Genomic DNA, 23,753 nt, shown 5'->3' with positions numbered 1-23,753 from the left:
ACCTGGAGCATGAAAGATTTGTACCATCATTATGAACAAGCAGTCAAGCTAGGTACCTATCTCTCTAAAATATTTAATGTATGAAAATTGTACATAATATTAGTTGCTGAGCCATGTCCAGAATTTTTAGCACTGGAGAATTGGTGGCTATGAACAGTCTCCAGCTTCGACTCCTAGTTTTGTCAACCATGAACTCAATCATCACTTATTTCGCTCCCTCAACTTTTCTCCATTTGGCATGCTCCAAAAGGCTAATGTACTACAATTGTATTATAACTTTAAGTAGTTACAACGTAGTTCATAGTAGTACAAACCATACGTAAAAGATTACAATACTTCAAATATACATTTAACTCCATGGAATCCAATGGGCATATAAACTCAAATACAGTGCACATCATAAACATGGTGTTACATATTGATGTCAGTATCCACCACTTTTTGTACCGGATCAAGAACTGCTTGAAGTATGACATGACATCATCCTACACACAGTCACAAGTGAACTGGAGCTCAATGCTATATTTGTCTGAAACAGAAAAAAATGCGATGTTGAGCTCCATGACCAGTCCAACAATAAGAGGAACTGCATTCAGACGTGTCTCACCGTATAGTGAAGAGACTCCCTCATGGCGGAAGTACTGTTCAAGTAACTTTTTTTTCACTATTAGTAATCTTGTTCCTTAGATAAGAATTGCATATCACTGGTGAATAAACCAGTACTCTAACATTGTTTGGGATAGAACTTACGTGTACATGGACTTCTTTACTTCAAATGACACCTCTCATGATACTGACCATTGTTCTTTTTATGCTCTGTATACAGTTACAGATATTGATACAGGCATTTATATAAGAACCTCAAAAAAGCATTTGAAATATCTCTTTATGTACTCACTGACAAGGTCTTGCCAATATATCGAAGTTCGTGGGTCAGTGAAACTTCAGAGAAATTAGACCTACTGAATTACAACAAATATCCAAATAGCCATGTTATTATTGTTGTCCATAGATATTAACATCTGACATGTGTCTAAATGAAGAAATCTAGAGGATTTACATTTAGAAACTTCAGAATTGGTTCTTCAAAATTAGTTTTTTGTTCTTTGTTTGACAAGGAGATTGTCCAATATTCATTGGATAAAGTATGGTGATGTCTCATCATTTGACAGTACTCTGTGGTGGAAATTCAATGGCACAAGTTTTTTAATCAATTCCCTTAACCTACACCAACATTCCTTATAGGCAATTGTGACTATCCCATTTAAATGTGCATGAATGATATTGTGCCTACAACTGTGGCTGATTTGTTTACCATGAATATTTTGCCATATGTTTACATTTGTTTCACAGTTTCTTGTTGTGGCCTACTAAAACAGTTCAATCATGTTAGTTTAGACAGAAAAATCAGTAGCATTATCAGAATAATAACTGCAGTTTGATGTAAGGGAGACATTTCTTTGAGTGACATACCATCTAATCAACTTCGGACACCTATATAAAGACAGCTATATGGTGCATATTGAAATATGTTAGCAAATAATGTTCATTTCTCTGCACCTATAAACCACATAAATTGTTAGAGGAAGTAACACACAAGTGTATGTGAGGTGATTAATTAACCATGTAACTTAAAAAACCACGACTGCTCTGCAAAGAATAAGTAATTCATTTACTCTCACATGGTAGATAAAATAATAACATAGAAATGTACATTATTATTGTTAAATGAAGACCACCTATTATATTTCCGACAATGACTAACAAATATATGGAGCTAGTTACTGATCACCATATCAAAATTCACTGACCTACTTCTTGATTTGTGCCATATCCTGTATTTTTTTCTTCATGTTGGGATTGATTGCCTACTATGTAAGTTCATTACAGTTGAAAAAGTTATGAAGGTGTGCCTGTGGATTGTACAATTTCTTAGATAAATTATCTGTTTTCTAAATTGTTGTTTTGTACATTCATTATAATGTAATGTTATGAGGTGGTAACTTATAACTAATACGTGCGCACAAACCCGCACACCAACCCATCCTCCTACCCACCCACACACACACTTACAAACAAACAAAGCTTATTTGTGGGCCTGGAGAAGAATTTGCCTTCAAAGTAAATGAACAAAAAACAATGAAGAACTTACTTTGCTATATAGTGACACATAAAACAGTTGATATAAATACTGTCATTGAAATATGCAAGATCTCTTTTTTACAGATAACAGAAGTTGTTCTTTAGGCTACTGCAATTTACTTGTAATATTTACATGTATAAGGATGAGAAATAGATTTTATGCTATGATTTGCACACTATCAAATAACCTTCAATTCTCATATTGTATGTTAGTGGTACCAATGTTCTGTTGTAATATTTACAATATTATGTGCAAAAATAAAAATTTCACATTAATCCTTAGCCATTGTGTAAAAGCAAGAGAATTAATCACATTTATGTAATCTGCCATTATATAATACACTGTAATTCATAGGTAATGCATATCTCAGGCCCTAATTTGGGTTGTTTGTCCTATCCAACACTGCATGAATTTAGTTACAGTAGATAATGGGGACTGTAATATAAAAACACATTTCCAGACAAAAAAGTGAAGCAACCAGAAGGTGAGGAGGAATCAAACTGAAACTTCAAGGGTTGAGAGGATATGTGATATTGTTTCTGGGAGTACAATACTGAGCAAAATTTACAGGGAATTTAGGGTATGAACCAACTTATCAGCATGATGTTACACCCTCTCTGGTATGGATGGATGCACTGATTTCAGTTGGGTAGAGTGTTATGAAGCCATTTTATAATCTCCAGAGGCAAGCTGGCCCACAACTGTTGTTACTGGTTCTTGATATCCTGAATATGGTCACTGGGATGGAATTAATGCCCAACCTGGTGCCACATATTCTATCGGGAATAGATCTGGGTATCTTTCTGGCTGTGAGAGTCCCTCAGTATGACACAGGAAGTCCCTAGAGGTGTACGAACGAGCATTGTCCTGTTGTAAAATGGAACCACAATACTGTCCCACGAGAACTAACAATTGAGGATGCAGGATGCCTGTGAAGTACCATTGAGTCATCACAGTTCCCTCATTGACTACCGTCCATGCCTTGAAGACATACCCAATGGCTCCCCACAGCATGATACTACTCGAAAATGATGGAAGAATGGGACTCCTCCCAAGATTGTCGCCATACTGGCCGACGATGATCAGAACCACGATTTGTCAGTGAATATAATTCAATACCGTTCATTGGCAGTTCATGCTCCCCACTTATTTTTATTGTTGTTTTAATTACAGTATAAACATGGGATGGTATTACTCTAGTCTGGCTCCTGATAGTCTCCGAATGATGGTGCAAGATGATACAGAGTGTTGCAGGAAGCCCATTATTTGTTCTCACGTGGCAGGCATATATGTGAAGGGATTTTGATGTGGTCAGTGCACAATATGGCAATCCCTCCTTATGGTGGTCAGACATGGTCAACCAGAACTTTGATCATGAGTATGCAGGCAAACATCAGGCCACTATCACACCCAAATACCCAACAAATCTGAATGTTGCATAATTTGAGCAGCCCACTTAAGGGAGATTCACACTGAATCCTCTTTCAGCTGCTGCCAGGAACTAATAAGGCCGCCTCTCAAGAGTATATGACTTCTCCATGTCCTTTGCAGTAATCAGTCAACATCTGACACTGTTCATGCCCCCTTATACACCCTGTCAAACTTAGTAACAACACTAAACAGGAACAGTGTTAATGCAGTCTGGTGGCTGTTCCAAAGAACTGCTACTCTAATGATTTACATTCCTGCCAATGGTGTTTATGAGTACAGAGTTACATTGATATCTGACAGTGTTTTCCGGGTGCTCCACTTTTTTTTATCAGGCAGTGTACTGAATTGTGTTTGTGTTGAAGCGCTGGTTTTTTTATTACTTTTGGTGGAAATTTCTTGTCATAGTAGGTAATCCTAAAAAAATAGTTTATGTACCTAAATGCAATTTAGTTTATAAAAAGCATGCTCACTGAAGAATGCTTTCCATTAAGTTTAGAATTTGTGTTTTATGACTTGCACAGTCCATCACAATAGTACTGATTTTTGTCTATTATTATTCTATAACATTTATTGTAATAATAAATTTGTTTCTGTACAAAGACTATTCTGTTGGTTATCTTGCACATAGTTGTTTGTAGAAGCATGATACCCAACTTTTTGCTGAGCACAATAATAAAATTTACTTACTTCTTTTAGGTATCAATTGATGCACCATCCAAAACATTCAATTTTACATTAGTGAGATACTAAAATGTAAAAAGTTATTGTTTACCATTTTAAACACATTCAAGACCTCTTGAGAATGTTGTCTTGATTACTGTTATTAAGGTTTTCATTCAGGCCTCATTATGTTGTTTACATGAAGACTATGTATCCCAAGCTTTCGCAGAAGCAAAAAATCAAGTTTAGTGTTGACATTTTGTCACATTAATTATTTTCATTAGGATAATTTTTTGTACATCTGTTGCTTCACAGATATTTAAATATATGTAAGAGAATTACATTACATGTCCTTCATGTACTTATCCTTGTATTCTGGGAATCTGAAAGAAATAATGTTGTCTGAGATGTTCCCATTTAGTTGTTGTAGCAGTACTACATGATGTGAGATATGCCTTAATTTTAGAGTACTGTTCAACTGCCACAAATAAAATCTCAGCAGATATTTATGGTAACTGTGGCTCAGTTCATCTGCTGAATCATTAACTTGCATTACCCATGTAAATTATGCAAATGCAGGAAATCCCGTCAGATTTGGCCTACTGTTTTTCCAACTTCAAATTAAATATACATATTATTATAGTAACCATAATATTTGTTTTATTTTGTAGTGTATTCTAATGGTAATATTTATCACGTACAAAATCTGGAATTAGTTTGCAGTTCTTAGCATCTTTATAAGTATTACAGACAAATCTTATTTGCTGTCTCAGTCTCATAAGATGTTTGGAAAAATACTTGACAATGACTCTCATTCTGAATCATCTTTAAAATTCAGATTTGATTAACCCACATGTATGTTTATTGCAACATGACATACATTTTTTTTCAGGATGTGGTTTGTGAAGTAACTATTGTCAACAAATACAAATTGTTGTGTTCAAGAGTGTTTTTAGTAGGAACAAATAGATCTTCAAAATATTTCTGTTTGAATTGATCAAGAAAAGAATCCATATTATTTGGTGCCAGACACAGTGGTGCACAGAAACAAACTAAGAAGAAAAAAACAATTCTTGTATTTCCTTATCACTGGATTACTGTACTGTTCCCTTTAGACAGAAATTCATTCATTATACAAAATTGAAATTGAATCTGTTTTAGATGAAAGAATATAGAGAATGAACCTACATGATAATCTTACTTCCAAGATGGCTGGATGACAAGAAAATTAAAATAGCCTCTACTGAGCGCATTCCATTTTTTTTTTTTTTTTTTTTTTTGGTCAGATTATTTGAAAACAATGTGATTTTCTTGGTACGTTAAGTCTGAAAAAATAAGATAATTGTTATATCATTAAATTTTAGCTTTCTTTCCAAGGCAAGGTAGAAAAACTAGCGATTGAAACTCTTCACACATGTCTCACAGCAGTCAGTACATGCTTTCAAAGTTCTGCTTCCATTATTCAGAACTGTTGCATGTTATGTTCTCACTATGTGCCCACACCAAGTGACATCAGAGATACAAGTAGATAAGCATGTTACCCACTCTGAATCTTTATGGAAAATGTTCCCACAATTCTATTGTTGTTGTTGTCTTCAGTCCTGAGACTGGTCTGATGCAGCTCTCCATGCTACTCTATCCTGTGCAAGCTTCTTCATCTCCCAGTACCTACTGCAGCCTACATCCTTCACAATCTGCTTAGTGTACTCATCTCTTGGTCTCCCTCTACGATTTTTACCCTCCACACTGCCCTCCAGTACTAAATTGGTGATCCCTTGATGCCTCAGAACATGTCCTACCAACCGATCCCTTCTTCTAATCAAGTTGTGCTACAAACTCCTCTTTTCCCCAATTCTGTTCAATACCTCCTCATTAGTTATGTGATCTACCCATCTAATCTTCAGCATTCTTCTGTAGCACGACATTTCTAAAGCTTCTATTCTCTTCTTGTCTAAACTATTTATCTATTCTCTTCTTGTCTAAACTATTTATCGTCCACGTTTCACTTCCATATATGGCTACACTCGATACAAATACTTTCAGAAACGACTTAATAACACTTAAATAAATACTTGGTGTTAACAAATTTCTCTTCTTCAGAAACGCTTTCCTTGCCATTGCCAGTCTACATTTTATATCCTCTCTACTTTGACCATCATCAGTTATTTTGCTCCCCAAGTAGAAAAACTCCATTACTACTTTAAGTGTCTCATTTCCTAATCTAATTCCCTCAGTATCACCCTACTTAATTCGACTTCATTCCATTATCCTTGTTTTGGTTTTGTTGATGTTCATCTTATACCCTCCTTTCAACACACTGTCCATTCCGTTCAACTGCTCTTCCAAGTCCTTTGCTGTTTCTGACAGAATTACAATGTCATCGGCGAACCTCATAGTTTTTATTTCGTCTCCATGGATTTTAATACATATTCCGAACTTTTCTTTTGTTTCCTTTATTGCTTGCTCAATATACAGATTGAATAGCATCGGGGAGAGGCTACAACCCTGTCTCACTCCCTTCCCAACCACTGCTTCCCTTTCATGCCCCTCAACTCTTACAACTGCCATCTGGTTTCTGTACAAATTTTAAATAGCCTTTCACTCCCTGTATTTTACCCCTGCCACCTTCAGAATTTGAAAGAGAGTATTCCAGTCAACATTGTCAAAAGCTATCTCTAAGTCTACAAATGCTAGAAACATAGGGGTGCCTTTCCTTAATCTTTCTTCTAAGATAAGTTGTAGGGTCAGTATTGCCTCACGTGTTCTAACATTTCTACGGAATCCAAACTGATCTTCCCCGAGGTCAGCTTCTACCAGTTTTTCCATTCGTCTGTAAAGAATTTGTGTTAGTATTTTGCAGCCGTGACTTATTAAACTGATAGTTCGGTAATTTTCACATCTGTCAACACCTGCTTTTTTTGGGATTGGAATTATTATATTCTTCTTGAAGTCTGAGGGAATTTCGCCTGTTTCATACATCTTGCTCACCAGATGGTAAAGCTTTGTCAGGACAGACTCTCCCAAGGCTGTCAGTAGTTCTAATTGAATGTTGTCTACTCTCGGGGCCTTGTTTCGACTTAGGTCTTTCAGTGCTCTGTCAAACTCTTCACGCATTATCATATCTCCCATTTCATCTTCATGTAAATCCTCTTCCATTTCCATGATATTGTCCTCAAGAACATCACCCCTGTATAGACCCTCTATATACTCCTTCCACCTTTCTGCTTTCCATTCTTTGCTTAGAACTTGATTTCCATCTGAGCTCTTGTTATTCATGCAAGTGGTTCTCTTTTCTCCAAAGGTCTCTTTAATTTTCCTGTAGGCAGTGTCTATCTTACCCCTCTTGAGATAAGCCTCTACATCCTGACATTTGTCCTCTAGCCATCCCTGCTTAGCCATTTTGCACTTCCTGTCGATCTCATTTTTGAGACGTATGTATTCCTTTTTGCCTGCTTCATTTACTGCATTTTTGTATTTTCTCCTTTCATCAATTAAATTCAGTATCTCTTCTGTTACCCAAGGATTTCCACTAGCCCTCATCTTTTTACCTACTTGATCCTCTGCTGCCTTCACTATTTCATCCCTCAAAGCTACCCATTCTTCTTCTATTGTATTTCTTTCCCCCATTTTTGTCAATTGTTCCCTTATGCTCTCCCTGAAACTCTGTACAGCCTCTGGTTCTTTCAGTTTATCCAGGTCCCATCTCCTTAAATTCCCACCTTTTTGCAGTTTCTTCAGTTTTAATCTACAGGTCATAACCAATAGATTGTGGTCAGAATCCACATCTGCCCCTGGAAATGTCTTACAATTTAAAACCTGGTTCCTAAATCTCTGCCGTACCATTATATAATCTATCTGATACCTTTTAGTATCTCCAGGGTTCTTCCATGTATACAACCTTCTTTCATGATTCTTGAACCAAGTGTTAGCTATGGTTTAGTTATGCTCTGTGCAAAATTCTACCAGGCGGCTTCCTCTTTCATTTCTTAGCCCCAATCCATATTCACCTACTACATTTCCTTCTCTTCCTTTTCCTAATTTTGAATTCCAGTCACCCATGACTATTTAATTTTTGTCTCCCTTCACTACCTGAATAATTTCTTTTATCTAATCATACATTTCATCAATTTCTTCAACATCTGCAGAGCTAGTTGGCATATAAACTTGTACTACTGTAGTAGGTGTGGGCTTCGTGTCTTTCTTGGCCACAATAATGTGTTCACTATGCTGTTTGTAGTAGCTTACCCACACTCCTATGTTTTTAATTCATTATTAAACCTACTCCTACATTACCCTTATTTGATTTTGTATTTATAACCCTGTATTCACCTGACCAAAAGTCTTATTCCTCTTGCCACCGAACTTCACTAATTCCCACTATATCTAACTTTAACCTGTCCATTTCTCTTTTTAAATTTTCTAACCTAACTGCCTGATTAAGGGATCTGACAATCTACGCTCTGATCTGTAGAACACCAGTTTTCTTTCTCTTGATAACGATGTCCTCTTGAGTAGTCCCCGCCTGGAGATCCGAATGGGGGACTATTTTACCTCCGGAATATTTTACCCAAGAGGACGCCATCATCATTTAATCATACAGTAAAGCTGTATGCCCTCGGGAAAAATTATGGCTGTAGTTTCCCCTTGCTTTCAGCCGTTGCAGTACCAGCACAGCAAGGCCATTATGGTTAGTGTTACAAGGCCAGATCAGTCAATCATCCAGACTGTTGCCCCTGCAACTACTGAAAAGGCTGCTGCCCCTCTTCAGAAACCACATATTTGTCTGGCCTCTCAACTGATACCCCTCCATTGTGGTTGCACCTACGGTACAGGTATTTGTGTCGTAAAGGCACGCAAGCCTCCCCACCAACGGCAAGGTCCATGGTTCATGGGGGGCCCACAATTCTAAGAAACCAAAATCACGTAAATTGTCTTATGAATTAATGTTCAGCTGCTAACTTAAACATTGCTTTCATTCACGTATCACACTTGAAGAGTATTATGCACTTCTAATCGTGTTTGCTGATCTGTGTATGAGGTATTTCCAGAAAGTAAGTAGTGTTTCTCATCTTTCTGATTCATTTTCTTTCCACTGATGTCATTACAGACAGATTGTGTTGTGTTTACATTTGTTAGTGAATATTCAAAATGTTTAAGACAATTTTTGAGCCCACTGACTGTGAAGTACGTTCCCTAACACAGTTTTTGAATGCAAAGAATATTAAGCCAGCTGAAATTCATTGTCAACACGTAGAGATTTATGGTGAAAATGTAATCACTGATGGAATGGTGAGAAAGTGGGTGAGACAATTCAATGATGGATGAACCACTGTTCATGGTTAAGAATGGAGTGTAGGCTTTCTGTAATCAGTGCTCATTTGATTGCGAAAGTGAATGAGAAAATGCATGAAAGCAGATGGTTCACAATAAGAATAGTGATGAGTTTCCACTTGGTTCAAAAATTTTTTTTGAATGAGACTGTCACAAATTGCTCAACTTTTTGCAAATTGTGTTCCCCTTAAGTTCCAAAAATGCTTATGGATGTCCACAAAATGAAGCGATTTGGCAGTGCTTCAACATTTATTACTCAATATAGTGATGGGGAAGATGAATTCTTAAACAGAATTGTGACTGATGAAAATTGTGTTAATAATATCACTCCAGAATCAAACCAACAGTTGATGGAGTGGAAGTGCTCATGACCCCCAAAACAAAAAAATTCAAAACAATATTATCAGTAGAAAACATCATGCACAGTGATTTCTGGAACAGACAGGTCATTCTGCTTGTTGAGGTGTGAAACATTTAGAAAACGTCAGCATGCAATTTTTAAAAAGGTTGTAGAATACTCAGGTTGTTTCATGATACTGCACATCTCCACTCTGCCAGTGTCACTCAAAGTCTTATTCAGCAATTTGTCTGGGAGCGTTCAACCACTCTCCATATAACCTTAGCTCACACATTCTGACTACCACTTGTGTGTGAACTTGAAGCATGTTTTGGGAGGAAGGTACTTTAACTGTGACAGTGACGCAATAACCATCTTCAGCAATGGCTGTCTTCACTGGTGGCATCTTTCTATGAAGAGGGCATAGAAAAGTTTGTTTTATGCTATAACACATGCCTGTACAATGCTAGCAGCTATGTAAAGAAATAGTTTAAGAAATTCTCTTTCTTTTAAAAATAAATTTTGGTTTGAAAAAAATGTTTTTGAGTTTTTCCAAAACTGTGCTTATTTTCTGGACAAACCTCCTATTTTGTAAATAAGTTATGCACAGAGCAGTAAGAGATGACTGATATAATTCTTAATTCTATGAAAGACCAATCATTCACATGCTACCTATGTTGACTATTTACCAACTGTCACATCTTCTCGACTATTGTACAGGGCATACATTTTCCAATGCCACTGACTCTACTTTGGGATGCCAGAATCACTCATGTGATCTCAGTTGGTGAAATCTTAACTTGTTCATATAGTCTGGCAGAAAATTTTCTCTCCTTCATGTGACTTTAAGATTTCCAGGCAGTTGTCTCAATACATGCAGTTAATGACATAGTTTTAGAGAAACAATGCCTGACTGAAATGAAGCACTGGTCACTTTATCCTTTCATTACTGCAAAACTTCAAAATCCACAGTCTTTTCATGTACATCTTTCATGATGTCGTGAAGAATATGAATATTTGGATTACTTTTATGTGAATGTGTATTTAGTAGTACAGATGGGTTATGTACAGAACACAACAGTATAGAAGCAAGCAGAATATATAGTTAATACTTATTGTATTCAGTAGATCTCATTTACAAAAGAATGTGCCATCAGCAGAAATATCTGGAATATATTAAAACAAGTAATAATACTAGTTATAAAAGTTTGTGGATCAGATACTAATACAGATATAGCAGAATACTGTAATGGGTAAAATATTTTGTAGCTGCTGGAATTGATTATAATAAAGAGTGAAGTACAACAAGAGGGAGCTTTCAGAAATAAATTACATTAAATATTACATTTTTATTTGCAATGTAGTTCTCACTACTTTAACTGGCAAGATTTAAAGAATCTTTCACTTTTCTATCTAGTAAGAACACTGTAGGCTGTTCTCACAGATGGATTCCACTACTCTTCTGCAACACACTGATAACTGGAAATTCTAAATAGGAGCTAAATACCATTTCTTTTCTCTTGGAATAAATTTTCTATTCGTTGATGTTATATGTTATCATTCTAAGCAAAATGCAGCCTGGTACTGACAGTAATGTGTGACCTGTGAAAATTCAAGTAAATGCAATAATTTCAATATTTATTACAGGAATCCTTTCTTCGAATAGCTCAGCAGCATTGTTATTTACATGGAGCAATGGTGAAAAAATATATTTCAAGAGAATTAATAAATGAGTCTGAAATAAAACTGAAACTGTTCTGTATTTTCAGAACCATCATGACACTGAGATTCAGCCACATGCCCAGAATGGCTCACACTTTGTACCCATAGCATGAAAATGAGAATGACACAGGTAAGACAAATAGGTATTCATTCAAACACTGTTGTGTTAAGCAAAGAGAGTAGTAGAAAAGTATTTTTGAAATGATGTTGAATATACTATAATACTGAGAACACAGTTTTACTCTGATACTGCAAAAATAACTATGGGAAATAATTAAGGTGAATGGATGTTGTCCAAAGATTAGTGTCTAAAGTTGCATATTAAACAAAAATACTTTAATATATATGCATCAAACCACATATACAAGTTAGAGTTTGATAGAGAGGCATGAATTATGATGAGATATCAGAAACTAAAATACATAAAATATGTTGATCTAAGAGTTAATTGATCCTCCAGTGATTCTGAATCAAGCTCATGATACTCCCACTTTTGAAAAATTTAAAATAATCAGTGGAAATGTAGTCCAGGTGTGATCTGTGACACTAAACATTAATACTATGATGATAATAGATAAGACTGTATTTATGTTGGTGTAATAATGTAAATAATTACATTTTTTAACAAAACTGTTTCATGTTTCGTAGGTGCTGATGTTGGCCAATGTCACCATAGCTTTAACTGGTTCATCCTCACTGCTTCATTATTTTTTTTATATATTTGTCTGAGTTTTAAAAAAAGTGAAATCTTTGATAAAATGCTAAGCTACTTTGAAAATATACTGTATACAGGTTTTTCTATGACATTTTAATGTGAGACTATATATATTTTAATCACAATGATTTGCTCCATGAAATTTTCTTTTCCCTTACAGTTACATAGATAAGTCACAAGATGTGAAAGAGAAATTTTTGCTAGTCACCCTTTTGAGTTGAATATCTGAAATAATATCACTTATTTTCATCTTGATCACACTGACATTGTTCTCTGCAGTAGTGTTGATTACATTTAGTGGATAATTTATTTCATCTTGAGAATCAGCAGTTATTGCAAATAGTTTAGTAATACATCTCAATGATGGAATTTCCTAGATGGACACAAGGCAGACAGGCAACCACTCAGGTGCAGCTGATCGGTTGTTGGTGCGTGGACACATAAAAACTGACAAAAATTGCTCTTATGTTTAAAAAAACTACTACACATTTTCTAATTACTTTATCTCTCTCTCTCACTCAAACGAAAGCGTTGGTATGTTGATAGGAGATAATAAAAAAACACACACAAATTTCGAGCTTTCGCAACCCAAGGTTGCTTCATCAGGAAAGAGGGAAGGAAAGACGAAAGGATGTGGGTTTTAAGGGAGAGGGTAAGGAGTCTTTCCAATCCTGGGAGTGGAAAAACTTACCTTAGGGAGAAAAAAGGACAGGTATACACTCGCGCACACACACACATATCCATCCACACATATACAGACACAGGCAGACAAATTTAAATGCAAAGAGGTTGGGCAGAAATGACAGTCGAGGCGGATGTACAGAGGCAAAGATGTTGTTGAATGACAGGTGAGGTACGAGGGGCGGCAGCTTGAAATTAGTGAAGGTTGAGGCCTGATGGGTAACGGGAGGAGAGAATATATTGAAGGACAAGTTCCCATCTCTGGAGTTCTGATAGGTTGGTGTCAGTGGGAAGTATCCAGATAACCCGTACGGCGTAACACTGTGCCAAGATGTGCTGGCCGTGCACCAAGGCATGTTTAGCCACAGGGTGATCCTCATTACCAACAAACACTGTCTGCCTGTCCATTCATGAGAATGGACAGTTTGTTGCTGGTCATTCCCACATAGAACGCTTCACAGTGTAGGCATGTCAGTTGGTGATCAACCAATGTCTGTGCGAATGTATACCTGTCCTTTTTTCCCCCTAAGGTAAGTCTTTCCACTCCCGGGATTGGAATGACTCCTTACCCTCTCCCTTAAAACCCACATCCTTTCATCTTTCCTTCCCTCTTTCCTGATGAAGCAACCTGGGGTTGCGAAAGCTCGAAATTTGTGTGCGTGTTTTTTGTTATCTCCTATCAACATACCAACGCTTTCGTTTGGTAAGTTACAGCAGCTTTGTTTTTCGATATATTTTTCCCACGTGGAATGTTTCCCTCTATTTTTATATATATATATATATATAAAGAAAGATGATGAGACTTACCAAACAAAAGCGCTGGCAGGTCGATAGACACACAAACAAACACAAACATACACACAAATTTCGAGCTTTCGCAACCCAAGGTTGCTTCATCAGGAAAGAGGGAAGAAAAGACGAAAGGATGTGGGTTTTAAGGGAGAGGGTAAGGAGTCATTCCAATCCCGGGAGCGGAAAGACTTACCTTAGGGGGAAAAAAGGACAGGTATACACTCGCACACACACACATATCCATCCACATATACACAGACACAAGCAGACATTTGTAAAGGCAAAGAGTTTGGGCAGAGATGTCAGTCGGGGCGGAAGTACAGAGGCAAAGATGATGTTGAAAGACAGGTGAGGTATGAGCAGCGGCAAATTGAAATTAGAAATTAGCGGAGATTGAGGCCTGGCGGATAGCGAGAAGAGAGGATATGCTGAAGGGCAAGTTCCCATCTCCGGAGTTCTGACAGGTTGGTGTTAGTGGGAAGTATCCAGATAACCCGGACGGTGTAACACTGTGCCAAGATGTGCTGGCCGTGCACCAAGGCATGTTTAGCCACAGGGTGATCCTCATTACCAACAAACACTGTCTGCCTGTGTCCATTCATGCGAATGGACAGTTTGTTGCTGGTCATTCCCACATAGAACGCTTCACAGTGTAGGCAGGTCAGTTGGTAAATCACGTGGGTGCTTTCACACGTGGCTCTGCCTTTGATCGTGTACACCTTCCGGGTTACAGGACTGGAATAGATGGTGGTGGGAGGGTGCATGGGACAGGTTTTACACCGGGGGCGGTTACAGGGGTAGGAGCCAGAGGGTAGGGAAGGTGGTTTGGGGATTTCATAGGGATGAACTAAGAGGTTACGAAGGTTAGGTGGACGGCGGAAAGACACTCTTGGTGGAGTGGGGAGGATCTCATGAAGGATGGATCTCATTTCAGGGCAGGATTTGAGGAAGTCGTATCCCTGCTGGAGAGCCACATTCAGAATCTGATCCAGTCCCGAAAAGTATCCTGTCACAAGTGGGGCACTTTTGGGGTTCTTCTGTGGAAGGTTCCGGGTTTGAGGAGATGAGGAAGTGGCTCTGGTTATTTGCTTCTGTACCAGGTCGGGAGGGTAGTTACGGGATGCAAAAGCTGTTTTCAGGTTGTTGGTGTAATGGTTCAAGGATTCCGGACTGGAGCAGATTCGTTTGCCACGAAGACCTAGGCTGTAGGGAAGGGACCGTTTGATGTGGAATGGGTGGCAGCTGTCATAATGGAGGTATGTTGATAGGAGATAATAAAAAACACACACAAATTTCGAGCTTTCGCAACCCAAGGTTGCTTCATCAGGAAAGAGGGAAGGAAAGACGAAAGGATGTGGGTTTTAAGGGAGAGGGTAAGGAGTCATTCCAATCCCGGGAGCGGAAAGACTTACCTTAGGGGGAAAAAAGGACAGGTATACACTGGCACACACACACACATATCCATCCGCACATACACAGACACAAGCAGACATAATACAGTTTCAGGACATCATACAGATTATTCTTCTGAATACATCAATTTATAAATTACAAACTAAAGATTTGTTTGTATTAATAAATTTTATATTTTGATGCATTTTACATTTGGTGGTATACAATCACAATATTACAGATATTGTTGTTATCAGCATTATATTAGTTATAGGTTACTTTAAACTATGAGCTTGACATGCTTACGAATCACTTTTCATATAGATGTAGTACTTGTGTAGGGAATAAAAAGGGTTTTCAATTAGGATTCTCTTTAGCTGTGCTTTTAATTTGTTAGTAGGAAGAGCTGTGAGACTTTTTGGTAGGGCATTGGATAGCTTCAGCTCAGCATGAAGAGCATTTTTTCATATAAAGCTGTTCTGTGGGTATTTACGTGTAATCTGAACTTTTGCCTTGTATCATATTGGTGCAGGTCACAGTTGAAATTTGGATTTATTGTTTTCGCGAGCAGTATAACTCTCAATATGTATACACCTATAATGGTAAGCATACTTAATTTTGGGAACAAATTTCAACATGATTCTCTAGGTTTGGCACCACAAATAATTCTGATAGCTTTTTTCTGTAGTATTAATAATGTGCTTAGGTTGGCTTGAGTTGTTGCACCCCATATTCCTACAGCATAGTTTAAATTTGATGAGAATAAGCCATGATAGGCAGCTTTTAGTACACCCATATCCTTACAATATTTGCTAATCATATTTATAGCAAATACATTCTTCGGCAGCTTATAGGCTAAGGAATCAATATACGTGTCCCATTTGAGGTTGTCCTGGATTGTAATTCTCAAGAACTTGGTCCATTTTTCGTTTTTTATGATGTCATTTCCTATGGATAATTTCATGCCAAATTCTGTGTGTTAAATTCCGTCATTCAGTCTTTGAAGCACTTACATTTATATGGATTTCATTAAAATACTTGACTATTTCATTAATTACACAGTTTCACAGCGTCTCCACACTGTCATACTCTTTGTGTATACACACAATTGATATATCATCTGCATGCAATATTTTTCTTTACAGTTAGGAGAACAATACTACATATCATTAACATAAATCAAGAGAAGAAGGGGTCCCAAGACAGAACATCGAGGCACTCCATATTCAATATCAGTAATTTTAGATTTGAAAGACCCACTATTTGTTTGAAGCAAGACAAATTGTTTTCTATTGCTCATATACAATTTTATTAGCTCCTAGCCAGTTCCTCTAGTACTTAGGTTCCACAGCTTGTCAAGTAATATGGTGATCTTGACACAATCAAAAGCATTTTCTAGATCAAGGAACTTCCAGTTACATATTCCTTGTTCTCTATGACAGTTATTATTTTGTCTATTAATTGTGCTGCAGCTACTGAAGTTGACTTGTTTTTCATAAAGCCATTCTGATTTTCAAATATTAAATTGTGTTGACTCAGGAACGTCATTATTCTGGCATAAATAACTTTCTCAACTACCTTAGAAAATGCAGGTAAGATTGAAATGGGGTGGTAGCTTTCAGTTTTAGATTTATCACCTTTCTTGTAAATCGGGCTTACTTGTGCTATCTTCAGACTATCTGGGAAACAAGCTGATGCAGTTACATCATTTGTTGCTGTGGCCATGGCATCAGATATGTTGTCTATGCATCTTTTCAGCCTGCTGATTTTATTTATTTATTTATTTATTTATTGTCCTGTGAATCAACATTGTACATGACATGCACATGGTGATGCACATACATACATTTGATGTTGGACCTTATGATAATTGCTGGCATGAAGTAATATGCCAAAAGTTTACACAAACATGAGTTAACATACATATTTTGTGAGTAGTTATGAACACACAAATTACATACTCAGTTACACATTTGTATTTTAATGTTGTATTACTCTCACACATATAAACAACAGCACCTGGTTGGATATTCTTTCTGCACTTAATTTGCGTAGTAGGAGATGATATAGGTGCAGGATTTTTGCACATACTTGCATTAATGTTTTACTCTTTACAAAATTCTTTGCTACATTTTTTTCATGTTTCTTTCCACCCGTGTTGAGCAAAAATTCACTTCCACTGTAGAAACAATGATCAAGTAGGAATGATTTTAATTTTTTATTAAATACAGTCTGTTTTTATTTCTGATGGCAGCCTGTTGTATATTTTAATGCCTTTGTTGAATGGAGAGTTTTTAAAGGCAGAGGTGTGCATTTCTTTAACATGGAGTTTCATTTTCTGCCTAGTACCATAGTCATAGACATTTACATGTTTATAAAATTTTGTAGTATTACTTTTTACAAAGTTGCATAGTTCTAGTGTATACAGGCTTCCAAGGGGTAGGACGAGCAACTTTTGTATTTTTTAATGACCTAACTATGTTTTTGATTTCCTTGCTATTGGTTGGGGCGAAGTATATGCTTTGTTTGATTGGAATGCCCTAATATCTATACCGAAGATTTTAAAATGGTCATTGACAGATTTTCCAACACAAAAAAGTACTCATAAACATTTGCAATCTGACACTGACATTTCATGATATGCCCTTTATGGTTTATAGTAATATCACTAGTTGATCTGTCCTTACAATCCCTAAAGCTGTATATTACTTTCCAAACAGCTAAACCAGTGTTAGTAAGAGTTTCTTACCATTGTGGCTACATATTCACTTTTAGTGTCTAGCAGCAGATCTTTATAAGAATCATGATAGTTCTTAAATTCTACCTGTAGTTTATTATTATTGTTATTATATACCATTGCATATTGGAAAAGTCTAAGTTTCTCTCTTGCTGTTTTTATTTCCTGATTTATTGCGTTACTTTTTTGTTTCTTTTTGCAGTCATTTACTGTAAAGGTCATTTCTGGGCATGAGACAGTGAAGCAATAGTAAAAGTCTGATACAAATTCACTGAGAGTAATGCTGTTCGTTTCACTCCATTGTAAGCTTTTCAGCAAACTGTTGAGATCTTTAACATTGTCGTCATTGGTGATTCTTTTTGTCACATATTGTTTCTCTTTTCTATTGCCATGAAGATTTTCAGCTTCTATCAATACCTGTATTGCATAGTGATCAGAAATGGCAAGCTTCAGAACTGATGCACTGCATGTAAAGTGGGACATGTTAGTTATAATGTTGTCAATGCATGATTTTATACTATTGACCTCTCTAATGGGCTCGTTTATCAGAAATGTTAAGTTAATTGACTAGTATTACCATTAATTTTTTAGATTTAGAGTCATTGGACAGCAAGTCAATGTTTATATCTCCAGTTAGCGTTATGTTAACCCAGCCATTTTTATTACAGTGTTTACTGTCAATGTCTATAAGCAGATCATTAGGAACATTAAATAAAATATCTAGGCTACCAGATGGAGGCCTGTATAGGCCTATAATAATTAAATTCTCTTTCCCCACTTATAATTAATTGCCTCAATGCTGAAAGCACTTACATCTATTACACTATAACTACTAACGCTGGCTGCAAAGAAAGCTACCCCACCACCATGTTTCTCTTTTCTACTGAAGGCAGAGCAAAAGATCATGGAGAGTGGCTTACATACACTAACTACCTCATCTGTGTACCAGTGTTCACTTATAACTAAAATATCAGGGTTATCAATTGTGTTGCTAAGACTTTGAAAGTTGTGCTGAATTAATTTGAATGTGAGTTTGGATTGTTGAACACTTGATGGACATATCATCCTACCAGATTGATTGTTTTTAAGACTACGAAGGTTCCTTTGTTTGATATTAGGGCTGAGTTTCTCCTGCTGGACCATACAGCGAGATTTAGAGCAACCAGGCTGTCCTGCACGGTTTACAAGTTTCTCTGGCTTGTCAGCAGTAGCTGTTTGTGTGGCAGGTCCTGTTTGGGTGGGTTGTGCCATTCCATAGCAATGCACTTATTTACACTGCTTTGTGTAATGTTTCTTCTAATTTCATGAGTAATTAATTTACTCAAAATCTTTTTACCTCTCTTATTCATGTGCATACCATGAGTTATGTGCAGGTCTCTAGCTAGGTTACTGACGTTTACCAAAGACACATTGCAAAATTTATTACATATTGTTTTAAGCCTATTATTTGTTTTATGCACTTCCAAGTTCACAATAGAGTGGTCCATTAGATCATGTCTCTGTGGGATGTTAACGACAATTACTTTAGTGCCAGTCAACTTACCGAGTGTTACTTTCATGTGCCTGATAGCGTCATTTGCTTGATTTTTAGACACATCATTTGTACCACCAATGATAATGACAGAATCATTTGCTGAGAAAGATTCACTATCTTACACACATTGCTTCACTACAGCATAAAACGAGGTGCACCAGGTTGAGTGTGAGCCACAGCTGTAAAGTCATCTTGGATACGCGCGATGTTTTGAGCTATTTCGCAACCATTACTGTCTCCATATATAAGAATCCAGCCCTTCTTGTGCTTCTGGTTCTTCTCACTTCTTCTACTGCCATTTTGTAACAGTTTCTTGCATACATTTTCATGGGTTACACTGTCATTTCTTTCACGGATTTCACTGTCATTACATTGAACATTTTGTGTATGTTCACTCACTAGGTTAGCATTAATACATGAGTTTGGGACTTGGCGTTTTTTGAAATTATCAGTGTCAATTTATTTATTTATTTATTTATTTATTTTTGAACGGTAGATTTTACTTTGCACAGATTTCAATGCTGCAACTTCCGCTATTGGTATTTCGTCAAGGATCTGATACCTGTTTTGAGTTATACTAGTCGGAAAGCATTCCTTGGCTTTTTATTTAGGCCTACTATTGTTTGAAAGGCACTGTCAATCAGTTTTATTCACCTTTTTATTTAGTAATGTAATCTCAGCTTTTAAACACTGAATTTCACTTATTAAATCTTCAATTAATTCTGAGAATTCACACTTACAGTCACAACTTTTTGCATTTGTAATTTTACCTGAGGTTTTAAGGCAGCACTGAATACATTTCCAGTTTGTCATAAATTTGTTGTTTTCTTTCACTGATGAGTCAAGTTTAGGACATTTAAAATGAGACGAATTGTTGCATTCACTGCATGTGATTCCAGTTTTCAACATTTTTCGCACTTTCTACACTTTTTATCGACTAAAGAAGTGTTTTTACATGAGCTAAGAACCGTATCACTACTACTTGCCACCATCTCTCTCTCTCTCTCTCTCTCTCTCTCTCTCTCTCTCTCTCTCTCTCTCTCTCTCTCTCTCCTGTTCTGTCTCTTTGCCTGTCTTCAGTTGTGGCAGAAATATGTGTCCATTGTCTGAAAGTGTATGTTCCTGCACAGTTTTCTTACTTTTTACTCACTGGAATAATTCAAAGTAAAATCATTACAATATTATCACATGTGAGCCTCATTCATTCACATTTGTAAAATAAATTTGCTTGGCTTAGAGAAATTAAACTTCTTTGCCAAGCTTGCTAATAATAACCTTCATTCTCATATCAATGTCACGTTCTTCAGATCTCAAGAGAAGGTTATTGCGAATGTCTTAAAATAGCAGTAAAAGTACCCTTTCTCATGAATTGTTATGTGTGGAAAGTTCTGGCTGAGAATGATGAATTATTTAGGAATAATGGGGATGGCTCACTGAAAGGCCGATGTGCTGTGTCATTGACAGATACAGGAACAAAAGGTACAGAGCTTTGCTTTCCTAGCTTTCATAAAGCAATTCCTTTCTTAAGCTGTAGGCGAAACATGCGCGCGTACACACACCACACACTCACACACACCCACACCCACACACACACACACACACACACACACACACACACACACACACACACACTATTGAGTGGAGAGGGGGGGGGGGGCGAGTTACCTTAGATTTAGGCCAGGGATGTTACAGGAGTGAAGGGTGTGCTGTAAGGATAGCTCTCATCTGCACAGCTCAGAAAAGCAAATGGTGGTGGGGAGGACCCAGATGGCACGGTTTGTGAAGCAGCCATTGAAATCTCGCATGTTGTGCCCTGCTGCATGTTTTGCCACTGGACGGTCCACCTTGTTTTTGGGACAGTTTGATATAGCCATTGATTCTGGTTGACAGTTGGTTGGTTGTCATACCAATGTAAAACACTCTGCAGTAGTTGCAGCATAGCTGGTATACAACATGACTGCTTTCATAGGTGGCCCAGCCTCTGATGGGCCTTCGACAGGTCTGGTATAGGAGGTGCTGGGTGTGTGGATAGATAGATCAGGTCTTGCATGTAGGTGCTTCACAAGGGTGTGATCGTGTGGCAAGGGATTGGAGGTGGGAGTTACATAGGTATGGATTAGGATATTGTGGAGATTGGGTGGGCAGTGGAACACCAGTTTGGGAGGGGATGGAAGTATCATGGGTAGGATGCCCCTCATTTCAAGGCACGATGATGGATAATCAAAGCCCTGATGAAGGACGTACTTAAGTCGTTTCGATTCCAGGTGGTACTGGGTGACAAGAGGCGCACTTCATTGTGAATGGTTCTCGGGATGGATGTGAGGATCAGATGTGTGTGGGGATATCGCATGGGAAGTACATAACATACTAGAAGACTGATGCACTGCATGTCAAAATTAAAATGACTCTATACACAGATGTTCACCACATATATCTGTCTTATGCTACTCTCAACAGAACACATCATTGCAACCAGAGCACTGTTAGAAATATGCAATAACCTGATTGTTGGGATCTGAAGGTCATAACATTGATGGCCAAGAAGTTTAGCTTCTCTAATCTGTTATCATAGATCGCCCCTTGTACGTTAAAATGAGTAAATTTAATGAATTGGCTTGTTGAAGATTCTTGGGAGCAATCTGTGACAATGGTTTTTGAAATGAATTTTCCATAGTGTCACGGTCTGTGATTTGTTTTACTGATACTATTTGCTGAAGTAATGTGGTTAAGATAAATCATGTATGAAATAGAGCGTGTAATTCATAACTTTTAAGAACCCACTTCAAGCTGCTTTTTCCTTACAGTTTCAGAAAGGCCTAGGAGAGTGTGACACCTCTCCAATATCGCCATTCAGAGTGTACCTATTGTCTCTGAAATGTGAAGAGATGAAAAAGCCTCTATGCCATTGCCTCAATTGTGACACTGTGAATGCAGAGGCTGAATGAAATGTTGCCTGTAAAGCTTCTGTGTCTAATCAAATAATATGACATATATTTTTTCATAAACTCAATTTGGAGCTAAATAAAAAATCACTTAGGTCAAATATGATCATATCCCTTTTATGTACATAAAAAATCTATAATCTTGCCATATTTCTCTAGAATGTATTTTCAAACAATAAATACATTTGTAATAATATTAAATATTTTTGTATGGTGTAATGAAGATTCCCTAGTGATTTTTAAATAAAATGCGTCACTGTTTGCTAAATGTGTAGCCATCCATGAATGCAATAAATACAATTTTGGACTGTCAGACTTTGTATTACCACTTGCTGCATGTTAAGCTTTTTGATTATCATATTCTGCTGAAGAACGTACAAAAATTCTGTGGAAGCAATGTGTTAGAAATTGTGCCTCAAGAAAAACAAAGTTATAGTGGTTTTGTGACTTTTAATTCATGTTGATCTTCAGCATAATGAAACACACTGCACTATATAAAGTATATAGGAAATGTCATATTTCAAATATGATATTTGTCCTTTTAAGTTTTTTTCTACTGTTAACCCATAAAAGTGTGTTTACTACAATTTGTTTTTCATATTAGTTTGTCTACCTCATCTGCTCAAATGCTCTCTCTCTCTCTCTCTCTCTCTCTCTCTCTCTCTCTCTCTGTGTGTGTGTGTGTGTGTGTGTGTGTGTGTGTGTGTGTGTGTGTGTGTGAGGCTACCTTTTTGTTTAAAATATTTTCATTTTTCCTCTACTTCATTTATTGAGCAATAATGATGAGTTAATTCGTGCCTCCTTGCTAATGATGAGTATAGGCATGCTACCTCTCAGGTACCTGAGTGCTGTGGATGAGTTTAAATGTAGAGTGGTTTTTCACTTCACATCACTGTAGGTTTTCAAGATACTGGCAGCTAAATTGTGTTTGGGTACTTTGTTTCTTGTGATCTCATTTTGCTGCATTCGACTTTGCCTGTGTCTTACTGTTCATCAGGGTTAATATCACAATGTTTATCTCAACAAGTATTCTACTGAGGAAGAGATCATGAAGATATTGATGAAGAGCAACAGTGAGGATAAATTATTCACTCTTGATATAAGTGCTAACACCTCCACAGATTCTGAAAACAACAGTCTTAAGGTGTAATTGACAATTCATCCAAATCTGAATAATCTGAAAGTGATGGTGAAATGCTTAGGAAGAATGCAAGGTCTAGGGACAAATTTAATTGGAAAGATAATTATTTTTACCCAAATAACAACACATTTGATAATTCACCTTCAGGACACTATTGTCAATTGAGGAGTGACCCAAGTATTCTGTCACTCTTCA

The 23,753-nt window shown here is 37.0% G+C and overlaps 1 protein-coding gene across 1 annotated transcript in view; it reads left to right on the top strand.

Annotated features, from left to right (window-relative positions):
- Window positions 1-22,557, top strand: part of LOC126183396 (leukocyte tyrosine kinase receptor) — a 974,779-nt gene extending 952,222 nt beyond the window's left edge. The window contains exons 26-27 of the mRNA XM_049925358.1: window positions 11,672-11,754; window positions 22,280-22,557. Coding sequence (XP_049781315.1) covers window positions 11,672-11,737 — 66 coding nt within the window. The 3' untranslated portion in view covers window positions 11,738-11,754; window positions 22,280-22,557. The remainder of the gene's footprint in view (window positions 1-11,671; window positions 11,755-22,279) is intronic.
- Window positions 22,558-23,753: the final 1,196 nt, after the last annotated feature.

This window comes from Schistocerca cancellata, chromosome 1, assembly GCF_023864275.1.
Source record: "Schistocerca cancellata isolate TAMUIC-IGC-003103 chromosome 1, iqSchCanc2.1, whole genome shotgun sequence".
Classification (NCBI taxonomy): Eukaryota; Metazoa; Arthropoda; class Insecta; order Orthoptera; family Acrididae; genus Schistocerca; species Schistocerca cancellata.
This window is presented reverse-complemented; position numbering and strand designations above follow the sequence as displayed.